General features: G+C 38.6%; 3 protein-coding genes across 3 annotated transcripts; 1 reads left to right on the top strand and 2 right to left on the bottom strand.

Moving 5' to 3' along the window:
- Positions 1–323: 323 nt before the first annotated feature.
- Positions 324–2,204, bottom strand: LOC124201633 (immunoglobulin domain-containing protein oig-4-like). The gene is made up of 4 exons (XM_046597801.1): positions 1,963–2,204; positions 1,387–1,520; positions 1,151–1,300; positions 324–1,006 (listed from the first exon to the last, which is right to left on the bottom strand). The coding sequence occupies exons 1-4, from the start codon at positions 2,075–2,077 to the stop codon at positions 848–850; spliced, it is 558 nt and encodes a 185-aa protein (XP_046453757.1). The 5' UTR covers positions 2,078–2,204; the 3' UTR covers positions 324–847.
- An 856-nt stretch (positions 2,205–3,060) lies between these two features.
- Positions 3,061–8,060, bottom strand: LOC124201862. The gene is made up of 11 exons (XM_046598113.1): positions 7,031–8,060; positions 6,788–6,944; positions 6,380–6,714; positions 5,811–6,321; positions 5,620–5,748; positions 5,424–5,551; positions 5,156–5,359; positions 4,986–5,092; positions 4,756–4,923; positions 4,577–4,684; positions 3,061–4,495 (listed from the first exon to the last, which is right to left on the bottom strand). Exons 1-11 carry the CDS (start codon positions 7,927–7,929, stop codon positions 3,156–3,158), a joined length of 4,086 nt encoding a protein of 1,361 aa, XP_046454069.1. The 5' UTR covers positions 7,930–8,060; the 3' UTR covers positions 3,061–3,155.
- Positions 8,061–8,603: 543 nt separating this feature from the next.
- Positions 8,604–11,781, top strand: LOC124202630 (ATP synthase subunit alpha, mitochondrial-like). Its single transcript, XM_046598976.1, has 9 exons — positions 8,604–8,778; positions 9,246–9,368; positions 9,420–9,533; positions 9,595–9,791; positions 9,848–9,991; positions 10,164–10,402; positions 10,468–10,697; positions 10,860–11,169; positions 11,345–11,781. The coding sequence occupies exons 1-9, from the start codon at positions 8,719–8,721 to the stop codon at positions 11,575–11,577; spliced, it is 1,650 nt and encodes a 549-aa protein (XP_046454932.1). The 5' UTR covers positions 8,604–8,718; the 3' UTR covers positions 11,578–11,781.
- The last annotated feature ends 2,596 nt before the right edge of the window (positions 11,782–14,377 follow it).

Genomic DNA, 14,377 nt, shown 5'->3' with positions numbered 1-14,377 from the left:
AATGCGGACCGTCATCGACTTAACCTAGATTTCTAGTATACGTATGTACATTCAATATGTTTATTCAGTTTTTACGGTATATTTTATATATTTCTTGTCGTTATTGTTCAACGCGATCACAATAATTATTCGCTGTTAGGACCCCATCGTTGCAAACCTCGCTGGATAATCCTGAACCCCCAGAAGATTTTATCGGATTTTATTAATACCCTACTGCACATTTGGTATGGGGTTTGTATTGATTCGATTCTCCGTTCTTGGCGGCCAACTTTTTGCATGCGAAAAAGTTCTCTTTTTTATGTTGCGTGTCAGCGTGAGTGATGTACATGTATAGAACCGTGTGTATAATTCCAAGGACAACGTATAAAAGAGTTCAAAAGTTTCTGGTGCACATAAACTGTGTAACAACGATGAAAACAAATGGCTACGACACGAATGGTGAAAGTAAGGTTGACTCGGACGACAAATTAAACGAGTTCAGTTAGATATTGAATGACTGCCCAATTCCCGAGTGTACTTTTACTGTGGTCATCAGCAGTCAGACGGATCCACTACTGCATCCCTTGGGCTTTGATAAAAGCTATAGACGTATAGTATAGGCATAACAGTTAGCAAAAGAAGACAGATTGGATGGCGACTTTATGTGGCTCTCGAGGGTAAAATATGTAAAAAGACAGATATTTTATAACCAGCAATAACTAGAAAATTTATAAGGTTTATCTGGAAATGAGGTGCCAATATGATGAATAAATAGTATTCGTTTTAGAAATTATGACAAGTGTTGCAGTTGATGGTGTTGCAGGTAACTTGCAAAAATGCCGAATTTCAATCAAACAGCACGAGTTGTTTAATAGACGTCTAGCGTGTAGTCGGTGCGAAATCCGCGTTTGTCGACGGCGTATTTATTATCAGCCTGACATTCGTAATAACCAGAGTCTCGCTGAGTAGTTGGATCGATCTCCATTTTGGACGTAATTTGGTCTTTACCCACATTGAACTCGTGAACCTGTGGAACAAAAAGAATCAACGAATGAGACAAACTCTTCCGGCTGTGGCTTTTTTAGAGTAAAAATGTGCCACAATTTTAATCTCCTTGACAAAGAAATGAACAGTTCTCTTTAAATACGCAGATTGAAGAGAAAGAACCCACCTGGAAGAATGGATGCTCGTACAATTCGATTCCGTCTTTTAGCCAAGTGATGCGTGGGCGAGGTAATCCCTGCGCTTTACAATAGAATGACAATTTTCGACCCAAGATGTATTCAGACTCGAAATGGGAAGCGTATTTAATCGAAGCTCCCTATATAACGCACGAATCAACAATTTCATTTCGATTCGGAAAAATCAGTCATTATTAACAGTGGGTTGGAAAAAGATTCAACTCACGTTGGGATTATTGTAATAGGCATCTCCGGCTGATGATTCTAAAAGAGATTCTTTTCCTCCCGGCCTGTTGTCTTTGCTTATTAAAATAGGCAACCCCCCGCTTTTCCTACCGCCGCCCGATTTTTGTTTCATTCCTGCCGTGAGCGTTCAAATATTTGTGACATTAATATTTCGTGCGAGATATACGAGATACCGTCGGATACCGTTCGGCGTGCCGTGCAATGCAATAAATCCGGTAAGCTATCTCTATTACTATATTCAGTATTAATGAAAATCGATCTAACAAAGCGCGATCCATATATTGACTAACAAACCAATTCGAGATAGCATCAACTTATTAAGTGATGGAGAAGTTGCAGAGCAATGCTTAATTAGATATTTCCAGCAATGCTGTTGCCACTCACACGGTACTAATTAAGCAACATAATTTATTTCTATTTAAAAAAAAAACGTGTTCCGCACTAGAAATAAAGCATTTAGTTCTAATGTAACTTAAAAATATGTAGGCTACTCAACTGATTATTGATTACTTCATTCATTTTTTTTATCATTTGAAATGGCATTAAACGAACTTACCTCCGCGACCACGACCTCCCGATCCAACGGCACCTTTGCCCACAGCGGCTGCATCGTATTTGCTAAAGAAGAGATTAAACAAGAGTAGACCCAAGATGAAAGAAAAAGTCTTCATTGGATGCGATATGACTTGGAGATTTGATTGGCAATCAAGATCAAAGAATGATTGATAAGTCAAAAAGTGGAAATTTCTTCTTGCGCCGAGAGGATGTCTTGGCTTGACGAGCACGACAGAGAGACTGTTGTCGTGTCTCTAGAAAGAGCCGAGTTTGTCGCTCACGGTCACTTTGATCAAACCGAGTCGTAAACCTATGCGTCCGCGCTTCGACCTTCCCAGCACGAAATCGATTTTTTTCTTAAATATCGCATAACCCGTCAACCGCAACTCATATTTATTATTACTGACTTTCCGACGATGTGCTTTTATATTCATGGATGACGATGCGCTTACTTCGATCCAGCTGCGTTCGCCTTTTCCTTAAATTAAACCACAATTGCCTTCCAGGTTCGACTTAGGGTAAAACAAAGCGAACGTTCTAGCAAAATGTAACGTTAAGTCCAGCAACAAGTTCATTTTTCAAAGTGTACTTTCATATCAGTTTCGTACTGGATTCCTTGTCAGTTTTGTGGGATCAATTCCGCATTGGCAAATACTTGTTGACCTTTCTCTTCCACTCACGACTACACTACGAGGTATAAAAATAGATGTATGTCTATCCAAGCCAGTAACTTCCAGCCGACTTGAGTGGTATTAACCAGAATCAAATTAAATTTAAGTACCACAGTATTTCTCCAAACCAATTAGTAGCTACAAATAGCCTCATAATTTATATTGCACTCGCTTCGAGTTGTACATTCAAGTCAAGTTCGAAGTAAGATCCATAAACCATAAAATCGGTGAAACACTGTAACTAGAGAAGAAGAGAAACTTTTGATCCCGGGCTAATAGCATGCTGCCTAATAAACGCACTGTATAGCACAACTGAATTTGGCGCTCAGTTACACCTTTGGATAATTCAGCATATAGTTATATTAAATAGCTTTGTTATGTTGCTAGACATACACCAACCAATAGTTTTAAATAAAAAACTACTAAACTGAATAAGCAATTTTTCTTGTTTAATATTGTAATGAACACTTTTCGCACATACACATTCATTCTTCGAGTTCAAATTTGAAAGAAAAAAACACAACTAAGCTAAAAATTTGGCATCAATAGAATTCAAAAGTGGAGAATTTTCTAAGTGGAATAAGCTGCCATCTTTTGGTGCTTGGAACTTACAAGTCGGTGGTGTTTTTGATTCTTCGATAGGAGAAGCATTGGGGATGATCCGCCGCCTCTTGGGAATGGGCGTTTTCTCTGCAGAGGATTGGAAAAGCTTCCTCTTGTGTGTGCTCGAATCGGCAAGGGACAAACGCTTGGGTTTGATTTCGGCCTCATCGTCAAACTGATAAGGGTCTTCAGTTACGCCGTTGTTACTCGTTCTTGAATGGTTTGGTCGAGGTTGAGCAGTACTAGTGCCATCGACGATTGGTCTTCTATAGTCAACCACCGACCAATTGGGGTTATGTTGATAAAAATTGGTGGCTTGGTTATTTTGATAAGAAAGTGGGTAGCGAGCTGAGCGACGGAGTATCAAAGGCGAAACAATCGATTTTTCTTTTTCGGTTTTCGAAGGGGATTGAAGTTCAACCTCTTCATCAGGTCGTAACGTGTTTTCATCCAGCCTATGGACTTGACTCTCTTCATTATTAGGCACATGGTTAGACTCGTTTGACCATTTGGTTTCTTCCGCTGAAATGTCTTCCGATTTATCTTCTCTCTTTGCCAGGACTTCTTCTGGTTTGGCAGGACTGTGAAGCTCCAACTGGTGTCGACCGGTAAAATTAGTATCATCTAAAATATGAATCACTTGGTGGGCTAGCCGATCTTGGGGACCAGATTTGCACGGCGTTCGGCTCTGCTGGGATTGAAATGACATGGGCGACTTCAGGATACTTCTGGGATCGGGGGCTACTTTCGAGGAAGGCGTAGCCGGTTGAAAGCTGAAATTAAACTGCACTTGTTTGGGCGTCTTCATTGGAGTCTTTTGAGGTGTGCCTTGCACCAAAACGGAAGCACCAGTTTCAGGAAACGTTAGACGTTGACGTGACGGTGTAGAAGGGGGTAAAAGCATCGTTGAACTACCCTTTCGGGGTGTGCCGAGTGATGGCATTGGCATTAAAATGTCGGGCTCGACAATGTTCACCCTAGGACTAAAGCCTAGCTCACTGGTGTTCATTGAATCATTACGCGACAGAATTTTGGAAAAGAGAAAGCGCGCCGATTGCCCAGTTTGCTGACTGTTATCTTCCATAGGCTGGATGCTAGTATTAGCCTTGGCCTTCTCTGACCAGACTTGGCTCTCCCCCCTGGTCCAGTTCCGTGACGCCCCCTTTTCTGGGTTCACATCAGAGGTTAGCGTTGAATAAAAAGACGCTCGCCGTCGTAAAGCGATGGCAGCTTCCAATCTTCGAGGACTCCTTCGCAAAACTAGAGCAAAAAAAAAAAAGGAAACAAAAATGACTTAGAGCCATGGCAAAAGGTCGCGAAGCGAAAATACACGAATTTTACCCTCTTGTTTAATTTCTGGGGATTCACCGACGACGTGAATTCCATCAGTTTTCTTGTTTTTGTTATCGCTGCGAAGTCGTGATGGGGTCTCTGGCGCCAAAATTTGATCTGGAAAACATAAAACAAACAGTAAAAACTGCGTGCCCGTGTAAGGTGAACACGAATACTGAAAAACATACCCGTTGCTTTGCTAGGTGTAGTGAATTCCGCTAATGGTTCGAACGAAATGTTCAGTTTTTTGGGTGTAAAAGATACTTTAGACGGAGATTTGATTCGAGTTTTCTGAAGAGGTGCATCAATTCCTCCAAACTGCAAACTGCGTCGTACCCGTACGACTTCGTTGGGCTCTAACCGGAAAAAAGCACACGAATCAAACTCAATTGTTACAAAGATTGTAAAATGGTATTACCTTCTTTCTTGGTAACAACAGGAATCCTCTCGACTTTATTTGGAAGGGTAATCTGCTTTTTGTGCTGAAGAACAGTTAGACTTGGTTGCCTAGACAGTGTCCTCGACCTGCAATTAAGAAAATATTTATAATCACTGAAAACAAGGCGATTTTAAGCACATCACTCTCACCTTAAATCGCGTGTGACTGATCTTTGGCTGTCCAATGTTTCGTTCTGAGAAACGGAATGAACGGACAACGTTCTGGAGCTTAATGTGGGACTCGGAGTTCGCGTTGAATTTTTCGATCGCACAATATCACTCAAACTGGCCGGAATAGGCTGATTTAATTCTTCTCCCAAGTTAACAAGAAACTCGGGTAACATGTTTTCAAAGCTGAACAGGAAGATGACCATAAATATTGAAATGCCGCCTAAATTTTAAATTTCGATTTTCATACCTGACTACCAAACCGTCCTGGAAAAAACTTGATATAAGTTGAGGATTAGAATGGATTGCCAGCATTTGGAACAAACTAACTGTGTCTTGCAGCACTTCTTCTTCTTCTCCAACCAGCGAAGGAACAACCTTTTTATGCGCATGAGTTTCTGTTAGTTTCTGAGTTTCACAAAAGTCTTTCACAAACTGAAACTTACCCAAGATAATTCAAGTCGAAGCATAATTTGAAACTTGAATTCGTGGACTTTGTTGTCTTTTGGGGTTGAGCGATTAACTGTTCCTGGTTTTTTAAGAAAGTTTTGCCGAATTGTTTCAAATCCTTTCACCTATTAAAAAATGTTTTTCTTTAACAAGCCATGGATTTAAACCATTTTGAGCTGTTACTTACCATTGATTGATTTTCTTCCCACACATAGAGAATTGTACTAGCGATCACTTGGACTAGACAGAATAGTTGCCAGTCTTCAAGCTGTGAGTTACTTTCTTGATTTTTAAGTTTTAAACAGCGATCCAGTATCTCTTGATGAACGAATTCTACTCTGCTTGGAACTATTTTAACCTTATCTCCGCCAAATTCGATCGATGAACGCAGAGTTAACAAATACATTTCAAGTTCTTTCCAGATCTTTTCCTTTCTTTCTTCGGCTATTTGTTTCTCCCGATTAATTTTTTCACGTTCTATTTCATCGTTCTTTGCTCGAACTTCCTGGCTTTTTTGCAGAAGAGTAGATGCGCGAAGGTTTTGAATCCTATTAGAACCAATTTTTTTAAGTGCACCTCCTTCACTGGCCAAAAGACCTGAAAGCGTGTCGTTTTGAGGAATTGAGTTGGACAATTGATCAAAGGAATTGTTGCTGAATTCTTTTAAACATTTTTCCTGTGTTTCTTCACTCTGAAAGCTGAAAAGCAGGAAATTTAGCATAGATAATTTGTATAGATAAAATAGATCCGACTTACCAATGTTTTAAATTTTGCCAATGCGTTCCTAAATGAACCCCTTTCTTTTCAACATAATTTCCTTTGAGGTGACTGAGTAGAGACCAGTTGAGGCACTGGTTAGGAATTGAGGGTGAAAGATCTCCCGTAAATGGCGAACTTCTGCGCTGATCTTCAAGAATTCTTTCGACAAAATTCCGAGTCCTTGATACCATGGAGCTTTCTTGGTTTATTGAACCAAAAAGAATAGTGGCCCAGGATTGAAAGGAAATGCAATCGGCGGATGGGAATAGCATAAAAGCTGTACGGGAAGTAAGTGGGGAAATGCAGCAAAATCTGTCGTTCAACTGACCAATCTAATGGGGAAAATCATATTCAAAGGATTAGTTTAAATATAAATTTTTCAAACAGTAGGTTTTAACTCAATACCCATGATATTTTCTGTGAAAAAAGCTTCGGTATCGACGCACTTTTGCTGGAGAGTAGACTTAGTGATTCATACCTCAACCAGTTTAAGATTGGGACTGATGTTTTCTGTACAGTCTTGCAATTGATTACAGATTTGTTAACATTTCCGTCTTCCGAACTGTTCGGCCATGAATATGTGTAAACAAAGAAAGACAAGAATTTAATTAATTGCCTCTTATTTTAGAAAAAATAGAAAATTCATACCAAAGACTAGATTTGATGCAACTAGGGTTCCAGCACTGCAACTGAAACTCAATCTCTTGTTCATTGAGAACTAAGACAACTGTTTTGGAATCAAGTGAAAGAGACTGGCAAGAAGAACACATTTCTTTAGAGTAACCTTCTGCCAAGCATGAAGCTTGCAAAATTTGACTAAAACTAAAGGGTGAGGTAAATGACAAGGCATTAATTACTGCCCCACGTAGATTACCAGCAATTTTGCTAAATATTGCCTTTTTATCATTTGACAAATCAATGAAATTCAGACTTAGTTGAAACTCTTGGAAGCGTTTTGCCAACTCTTTAGGCAAAATGGCATCAGTAACTGATTTGACTGACAGTTCATCTTGAACTCTGAATCTGCAGAATGAGCTTATTGCTTCATCACTTGGTACTTCAGTAAATATGAAAACAAGATTTTGCAAGCTCTGATCAAGTTGTTTTCCAGCTTTTTTGCCTTTTCTGGTAGGAGTTAGGGCATCAGAAGGAGTTTTCCAATCATAATCTGAAAATATATCTTGAAGAGTTCGACTGAGAACACTAGCTCCAGTCATTTGATTCAAAGTGGCTCCTTCAACGAAGACATTGTTCTGTTCAAAACTAACATTCAATGCTTCCTCAAACTCCTCCACAGTCTGAGTAGTAAGTTCCACAAAGTGAGCTTTGTTAGTTAATTGATATTTTGATGAAGAGTAGAAGCGGTAGCCCCACTGAATGTTAATTTGTTTCTCACTGAAATAGTTCAAAATGTTAAGAACGACGTGTCTTAAGAGACGGATACACTGCGAGGGGAAATCATCATCACTGTTCACTAAACTTTTACCAGACCTGACAGAAGGCAAGTCTAGATCGAAGAGAAACACTATGCTTGGTCTCGAAGCCATAATTCTGATAATAAAAAGATTTATATTACATTTATTAGTTATTACAAACTGCTCAAAAACGAAAACATTCAAACGACTTTCATTGTGAAAATTAGATGACTATGAGGCGCCTTTAGAGCAACGTTGCCAGTAGTAAATGGTAACAATAGTCAAAAGCACGTTTTATTTTTATTTTTTACTTATAGAAAATAGGAATATCTGCTCCTAAACCGTGGACAATCACACATACTCAAATAATATATCATAAATACTCAAACGTTAAGTTCCTTTACTAATCCACTAATCATTTACTTACGTTAACAATCTGAAAATCAGCAGTTTTTAAATAGCCCGCTGAATGAATGCCAACGATACAAAAAGCATTGCACGATATAAGATAATTGAACAAAATTTTAAATAGATTTCAAAACGACATATTTTATTGTGATATATTCTTACTACATTTTAATTTATCAATAAGTTTTCATAAAACAAGATTTTTCTGAGCATTACGTTCAATCAACGAATTTTAATGAATCAAAATGTTGTATATTTTAATCTAAGAAGATTTGTACTACTATCATTCATTAGTTACTGAAAATTTATTGATGAAAATACAATATTATTATCGATTAGAAATATATTTTCCGCGTTGGAAATATACTTTTGCATTATGGCCAATTTTCACGTAGCAGGGAATCAGTAATACGTGACAACATTCGACTTCATCCGGCTCTCACCCTCCATTTTCTTAGTCGTTCTCTACACTTCTGTTGCTCTCCAAGTGCAGATATTCCTTGAGTCGAGAAAATGCTGTCAGCACGTTTGGTCTCGTCAGTTGCGCGCCAGCTGCCTAAAAATGTCCCAAAGGTAAGTTACTAATGCATAGCCTGAACGACGATTATTAATTTGAACGTAATAGCAGATTTGTTACCTGTGGAAATTATTTTAACCTTCGGCTATTAAAAATGGTCTTACCGGCCGGCCCGGCTCGTGATAGCCGCCATCTTGTAGAAATATTTCGCTATCGAATAACTCATTTACAACTATTATAGGCTCTTGATTTAGAACTGGAAAACACTTTTAAATTTTGTGATGGAAATTACAACTATTTTATAAATTTAAACAATCATTGTACTAGTGAATAATCACTGCTTTTGAAAAATTTGAAGCTGTTCTATGGTAATTGTAGCTTATATGATGACACCAGGAGTTACCATTTGAACCTCTTGAAAAATGCTCCATGGCTGCATATATTGTCTGATATTCATAAAGAAATGCATATTGGACAAGTATTTAACTTTTCTTCCTTTGTTAATAAATTCTTTCTTGTTTAGGTGGCACGCAGGTCTTTGCCAGCCATCCAGACTGCTGTTCGTCAATTGCACGTAACACCAACTGCCAAGGCTGCTGAGATTTCTTCCATTTTGGAAGAGCGCATTTTGGGAGCGGCTCCCAAGGTAAATTTCTTGTTGTTGATTTATGAATTGAAATTAATCTTGTACTTGTAGGAGAACTTGGAAGAAACTGGTCGTGTACTCAGCATTGGTGATGGTATTGCTCGAGTCTATGGCCTTAAGAACATCCAGGCTGAGGAGATGGTGGAATTCTCCTCTGGGCTTAAGGTAAAGTTGTCTTTAAAAGTGTTTTGTATGCAGACTTTAATGTGTTATTTTCTAATTACAGGGAATGGCCCTTAACTTGGAGCCCGACAATGTCGGTGTCGTCGTGTTCGGTAACGACAAGCTCATCAAGGAAGGAGACATTGTAAAACGAACAGGAGCTATCGTCGATGTACCCATTGGCGCTGAGCTGCTTGGCCGAGTCGTTGATGCTTTGGGTAACCCTATTGATGGCAAAGGATCCCTGGCTGGAGCCAAACGGTATGAATCGTCCAACCAAGTTGATGGCTTTCCATATTAATTGTTATTATCAACAGTGCTCGTGTCGGTGTTAAAGCCCCCGGTATTATTCCTCGTATCTCCGTACGCGAACCCATGCAGACCGGTATCAAGGCCGTCGATTCTCTTGTCCCCATTGGTCGTGGACAGCGAGAGCTCATCATTGGTGATCGACAGACTGGGTAAATCAAACTCAGTGTAGTTCTGCTTTTATCTTATTATGATGAAAATATTCTATATGAGACTTTGTCTTTGATCATAATTAAAGAAAGGGATTTCTGGTACTGAAAAGAATTTGTTTAATTAAAATTTAGTTGTATTATTTATTATATTAACCAGTTAAATTATTGACAGTAAAACCGCTATTGCCATCGATGCTATCATCAACCAAAAGCGTTTCAACGACGGTGCCGACGAGAAGAAGAAACTTTACTGCATTTACGTTGCTATTGGTCAGAAGCGTTCAACTGTTGCTCAGATCGTTAAACGTTTGACCGATTCTGATGCCATGAAGTACACCATTGTCGTGGCTGCTACTGCTTCCGATGCTGCTCCCCTTCAGTTCTTGGCACCATATTCCGGATGCGCCATGGGTAATTTATCATTCCTATTGCTTACTCTCAACATTTTGTCTTAATGGTTATGAATGTAATTGCAGGTGAATATTTCCGTGACAACGGCAAACACGCTTTGATCATCTATGACGATTTGTCGAAGCAAGCCGTTGCTTACCGTCAGATGTCCCTGTTGTTGCGTCGTCCCCCTGGTCGTGAGGCCTACCCTGGTGATGTCTTCTACTTGCATTCTCGTCTGCTCGAGCGTGCCGCTAAAATGAACGAAGTGCATGGAGGTGGTTCCCTGACTGCTTTGCCAGTTATTGAGACTCAGGTATACACCATTCTATGGTTAAGGGCATAATGGTTTAATTGATGAAATACTTAAGCTGCATTATCCATGAGCAGTCTTACCTCTAAGAAGACCTGATTAATATTCTTATGGTCTTCATACACAGCTTTTTGTTGCATAAGTTAATTTCGCGTTTCATGTTAGGCTGGTGACGTATCTGCCTACATCCCGACCAACGTCATTTCCATTACTGACGGCCAAATCTTCTTGGAAACTGAGCTCTTCTACAAGGGTATCCGACCAGCCATTAACGTCGGTCTCTCCGTGTCCCGTGTCGGATCGGCTGCTCAGACTCGCGCCATGAAGCAGGTGGCTGGCTCAATGAAACTTGAGCTTGCCCAGTACCGTGAGGTTGCTGCTTTTGCCCAGTTCGGCTCTGATTTGGATGCTTCCACTCAGCAGCTTTTGAGCCGTGGTGTTCGTCTCACTGAATTGTTGAAACAAGGCCAATACGGTAAATCCATTTTTAAACCTAATGTCGGTGTTCAAAACAATGATGAAAACGAGTTACCGTTTGATACATATGAAACTAATATCTTTGGCTGTATATTATCTGAGAATTTAAAAATTAAGGTTAATTTTATCTCTTAAAATCTGAGTAGGTTATAACTTCTTATTTTTGTTAACAGTTCCAATGGCCATTGAAGAGCAGGTTCCCGTCATCTACTGTGGTGTTCGCGGTTATTTGGACAAACTTGACCCATCCAAGATCACCGCCTTCGAGAAGGAATTCTTGCAACACATCAAGACCACTCACGCAGATGTCCTGACGGCTATTGCCAAAGACGGAAAGATCACCGATGAGACAGACGCCAAGCTGAAGAAGATCGTTACCGAATTCTTAGCAACTTTCCAGGCCTAAAAAGGGAGGAACATTGACCCATAAACAAACTATTGGGTTTAGTAAAAAAAAAATCGAGGTTATCGTCATCAACACCCAATTACGTGTACATTTTTTTTCCCTCATTTTTGTAGTGCACTGATAGAACTCGACCCGAGTCGAGGGAAACGTGTATGTAAAAGAGAAAATAATTAAAGTCATCAAAAGATTGGTGATAAATGGTCATTCATAGTTCTATCAGCTGATTGATTATTAATACAGAACAAATGTCCAGTGTCCGGGGTTAAAGAGAATTAATATGATAGGACACGTTGTTCCAAATAGAAAGCGTATTTACTCGGAATATTTCGTCATTCATTTTATTGGAATTCCTGTAATAACAAAACCCTAATCTATTCTTCTAGTTTCAATCTTGGGCGAGTTGTTATTGGTGTAGTAGGACAATCCCAAATAATGCTTCATTACTTTTTTATCGGAAGGTGTAGTTGTGTTGGTTCAGCGAAAAGCAGATTTTTATTTCCCTGCGATTTTAGTTAGCCAGAACCTTCTAAAGATTCAGTTGTGCACATTACTCTACGTTTTGAGTACTAAACGTTAAAACACAATATAGTAGCGAACTTCTGTCTCGTCGTGAAGTCGCAATTGCAAAGAAATAAGGCAAGATTATGATTTTCTAAAAAGAGAAGTCTAAAAATTATTTCAAGTTCCGTGGTTAATATAATACCACTCCCTAAAATATGAACAACAATGATCAAAGATAACTTCTACTACGGAAAGAAGTGCTTAAAAATCGAGTTTTGAATTAGATATGGATAGGATATGAGACAACTTTGCACGATGGCGAATCGTTAAGAGTCGGTCGAGTCAACAACCTACGAACTACGACAGTAGGCCTACGACCAAATACAAAGAATTTTGAAGTTACAAAGCGCTTAATGATTCTTCGAGCAAAATTTAACAGGATTATATTTATATGTAACTCATCTTTAATGTTTTTCCGCTACCACTTCCAAAACCCTCCGTTTTTCCTCGCCAGCTTGGGCTTCTTGCCTTCTTTTATCCGACTATCCCGCATAGGTTGTTTACTAAAGTTCTATCTAGTATACAATTTCAATTAAAAATGGATAACCTAAGCACTTATATTACCCATATAGTATAGGTAACTAAGGTCGAAGGGAGTGAATTTAGATCAGAACAAAATTTAAAAAAATTAGAATTGAACTCGAAAAATCGAAATCCAACATGCGATCAGTTTGATGACGTTGCAATTGTTTTTTAATTTCAAACATACAAATAGACAAATATATATAACTATGAACTAGTAATTAAATTCTAAATTTTTTAGTTGTCTTTTAACTGTCATTAACTCACAAATAGTTATTTGTTCGTAAAAGAAATAATAACTGAAACAAGAAAAATGACAACTCTTCTTTACCCGGTCTCCCTCTTTTCCACTCCCCATGTGTTCTACCGGCAGCGGAAGCAAACCAAGCTCCGCGTGGTTTGCTTATTGCTTTCTTCAATGGGCGACATTGCTCTACAGGATCACTTGACGCAGCTCAGCCGAGATGACAAGGTGTCAACATCCTGTTGCAAGTAGCCCTCAAATGTCTAGTAGGGTGCAGAAAATATGTAAGTTGGAAGATTCTCAAGTTTTTCTTAATTTTAATGCAAACCATGCATTTGTAGGTTGATGCATGGTTTTTATTTTAGTAAATTTAAAGTTTAAATTTATTATGATGACAACAGGAGTTACCATTTGATTCTCTTGAAACATGCTCCTTGGCTGCATTTCTTGTCTGAATTACATTAGTTGATGCATTAAAAATGTTTTTGGAAGCTTCAATTTTACTCATGTGTATGTTGACATTCTAGGAGGAAGTTTGTCCTATATACTTGTAAGGGTGCTTTTCACAAGAATGGTCTTCAACTTCGTCGTAAGGATTTACAAAGCTGAAATTCAAAACTCGGGTAAGCTTGGTTTTGTCCTAATGAACTTGTGCATTATAAATATGATGAGAAATGTTGCTTATGAGTCAGAATTGTCTTTGATTATATACCAGCAATGGATTCCTGGTACTGAATTTTAATTTTTGTAAAATATTTTGAAAAAAATGGCTTGTATTTAAAAGTAATGTTTCTTAGCAGGAGCGGCCAGGTGGCGGCAATGATTCCAGTTTTTGGCTGGATTTGCTTCAGTGGTTGGGTTTCTGGTTGACAGGTAAATCTATAGCAAATTGTTACTTTGTTACATTTTATGATGACAAAACTTGTGCTGCATTTACCATGAGCAGTCTACCTCTAAGAAGACCTGATTCATTGAATTTATTATTTTAAAATGTGTTGACTAGCTTGAATTAAGCTAGATTTGTTTTCTACCTCGGCAGGTCTACCCAAGTGGGAATGATGGAATCTTTGCTGCTGGAGTTATTGGTGAGTAGTTTCCCTTTATATATTTAAAGTATTTATCATGATGAGAAATTTTGCTTATGAGGTTAAATGTCTTTGATTAAATTTAAGCAATGGATTCCTGGTACTGAAAATCTACTCATAAAAGTTGTTTTCACAAACTGGAGATTTCCTCTAATTAGCAATTGTGTTTCTGCAGGAAAAACATTTGACATCTACACTTTCTTGGGGATTTGTACTTCTGCAAGTAAACCAAGGTAATTAGCAGGCTAATTTTCATCCTTTTATTGTATGATGACAAAACTTGTGCTGCATTAACCATGAGCAGTCTACCTCTAAGAAGATCTGATAAAAACAAAGTAGATTCTTACATTCTTACATAGTATCTTTACTGAAAGGTTTATTTTCTGTA

Source organism: Daphnia pulex, chromosome 9 (assembly GCF_021134715.1).
Source record: "Daphnia pulex isolate KAP4 chromosome 9, ASM2113471v1".
Lineage (NCBI taxonomy): Eukaryota > Metazoa > Arthropoda > Branchiopoda > Diplostraca > Daphniidae > Daphnia > Daphnia pulex.
This window is presented reverse-complemented; position numbering and strand designations above follow the sequence as displayed.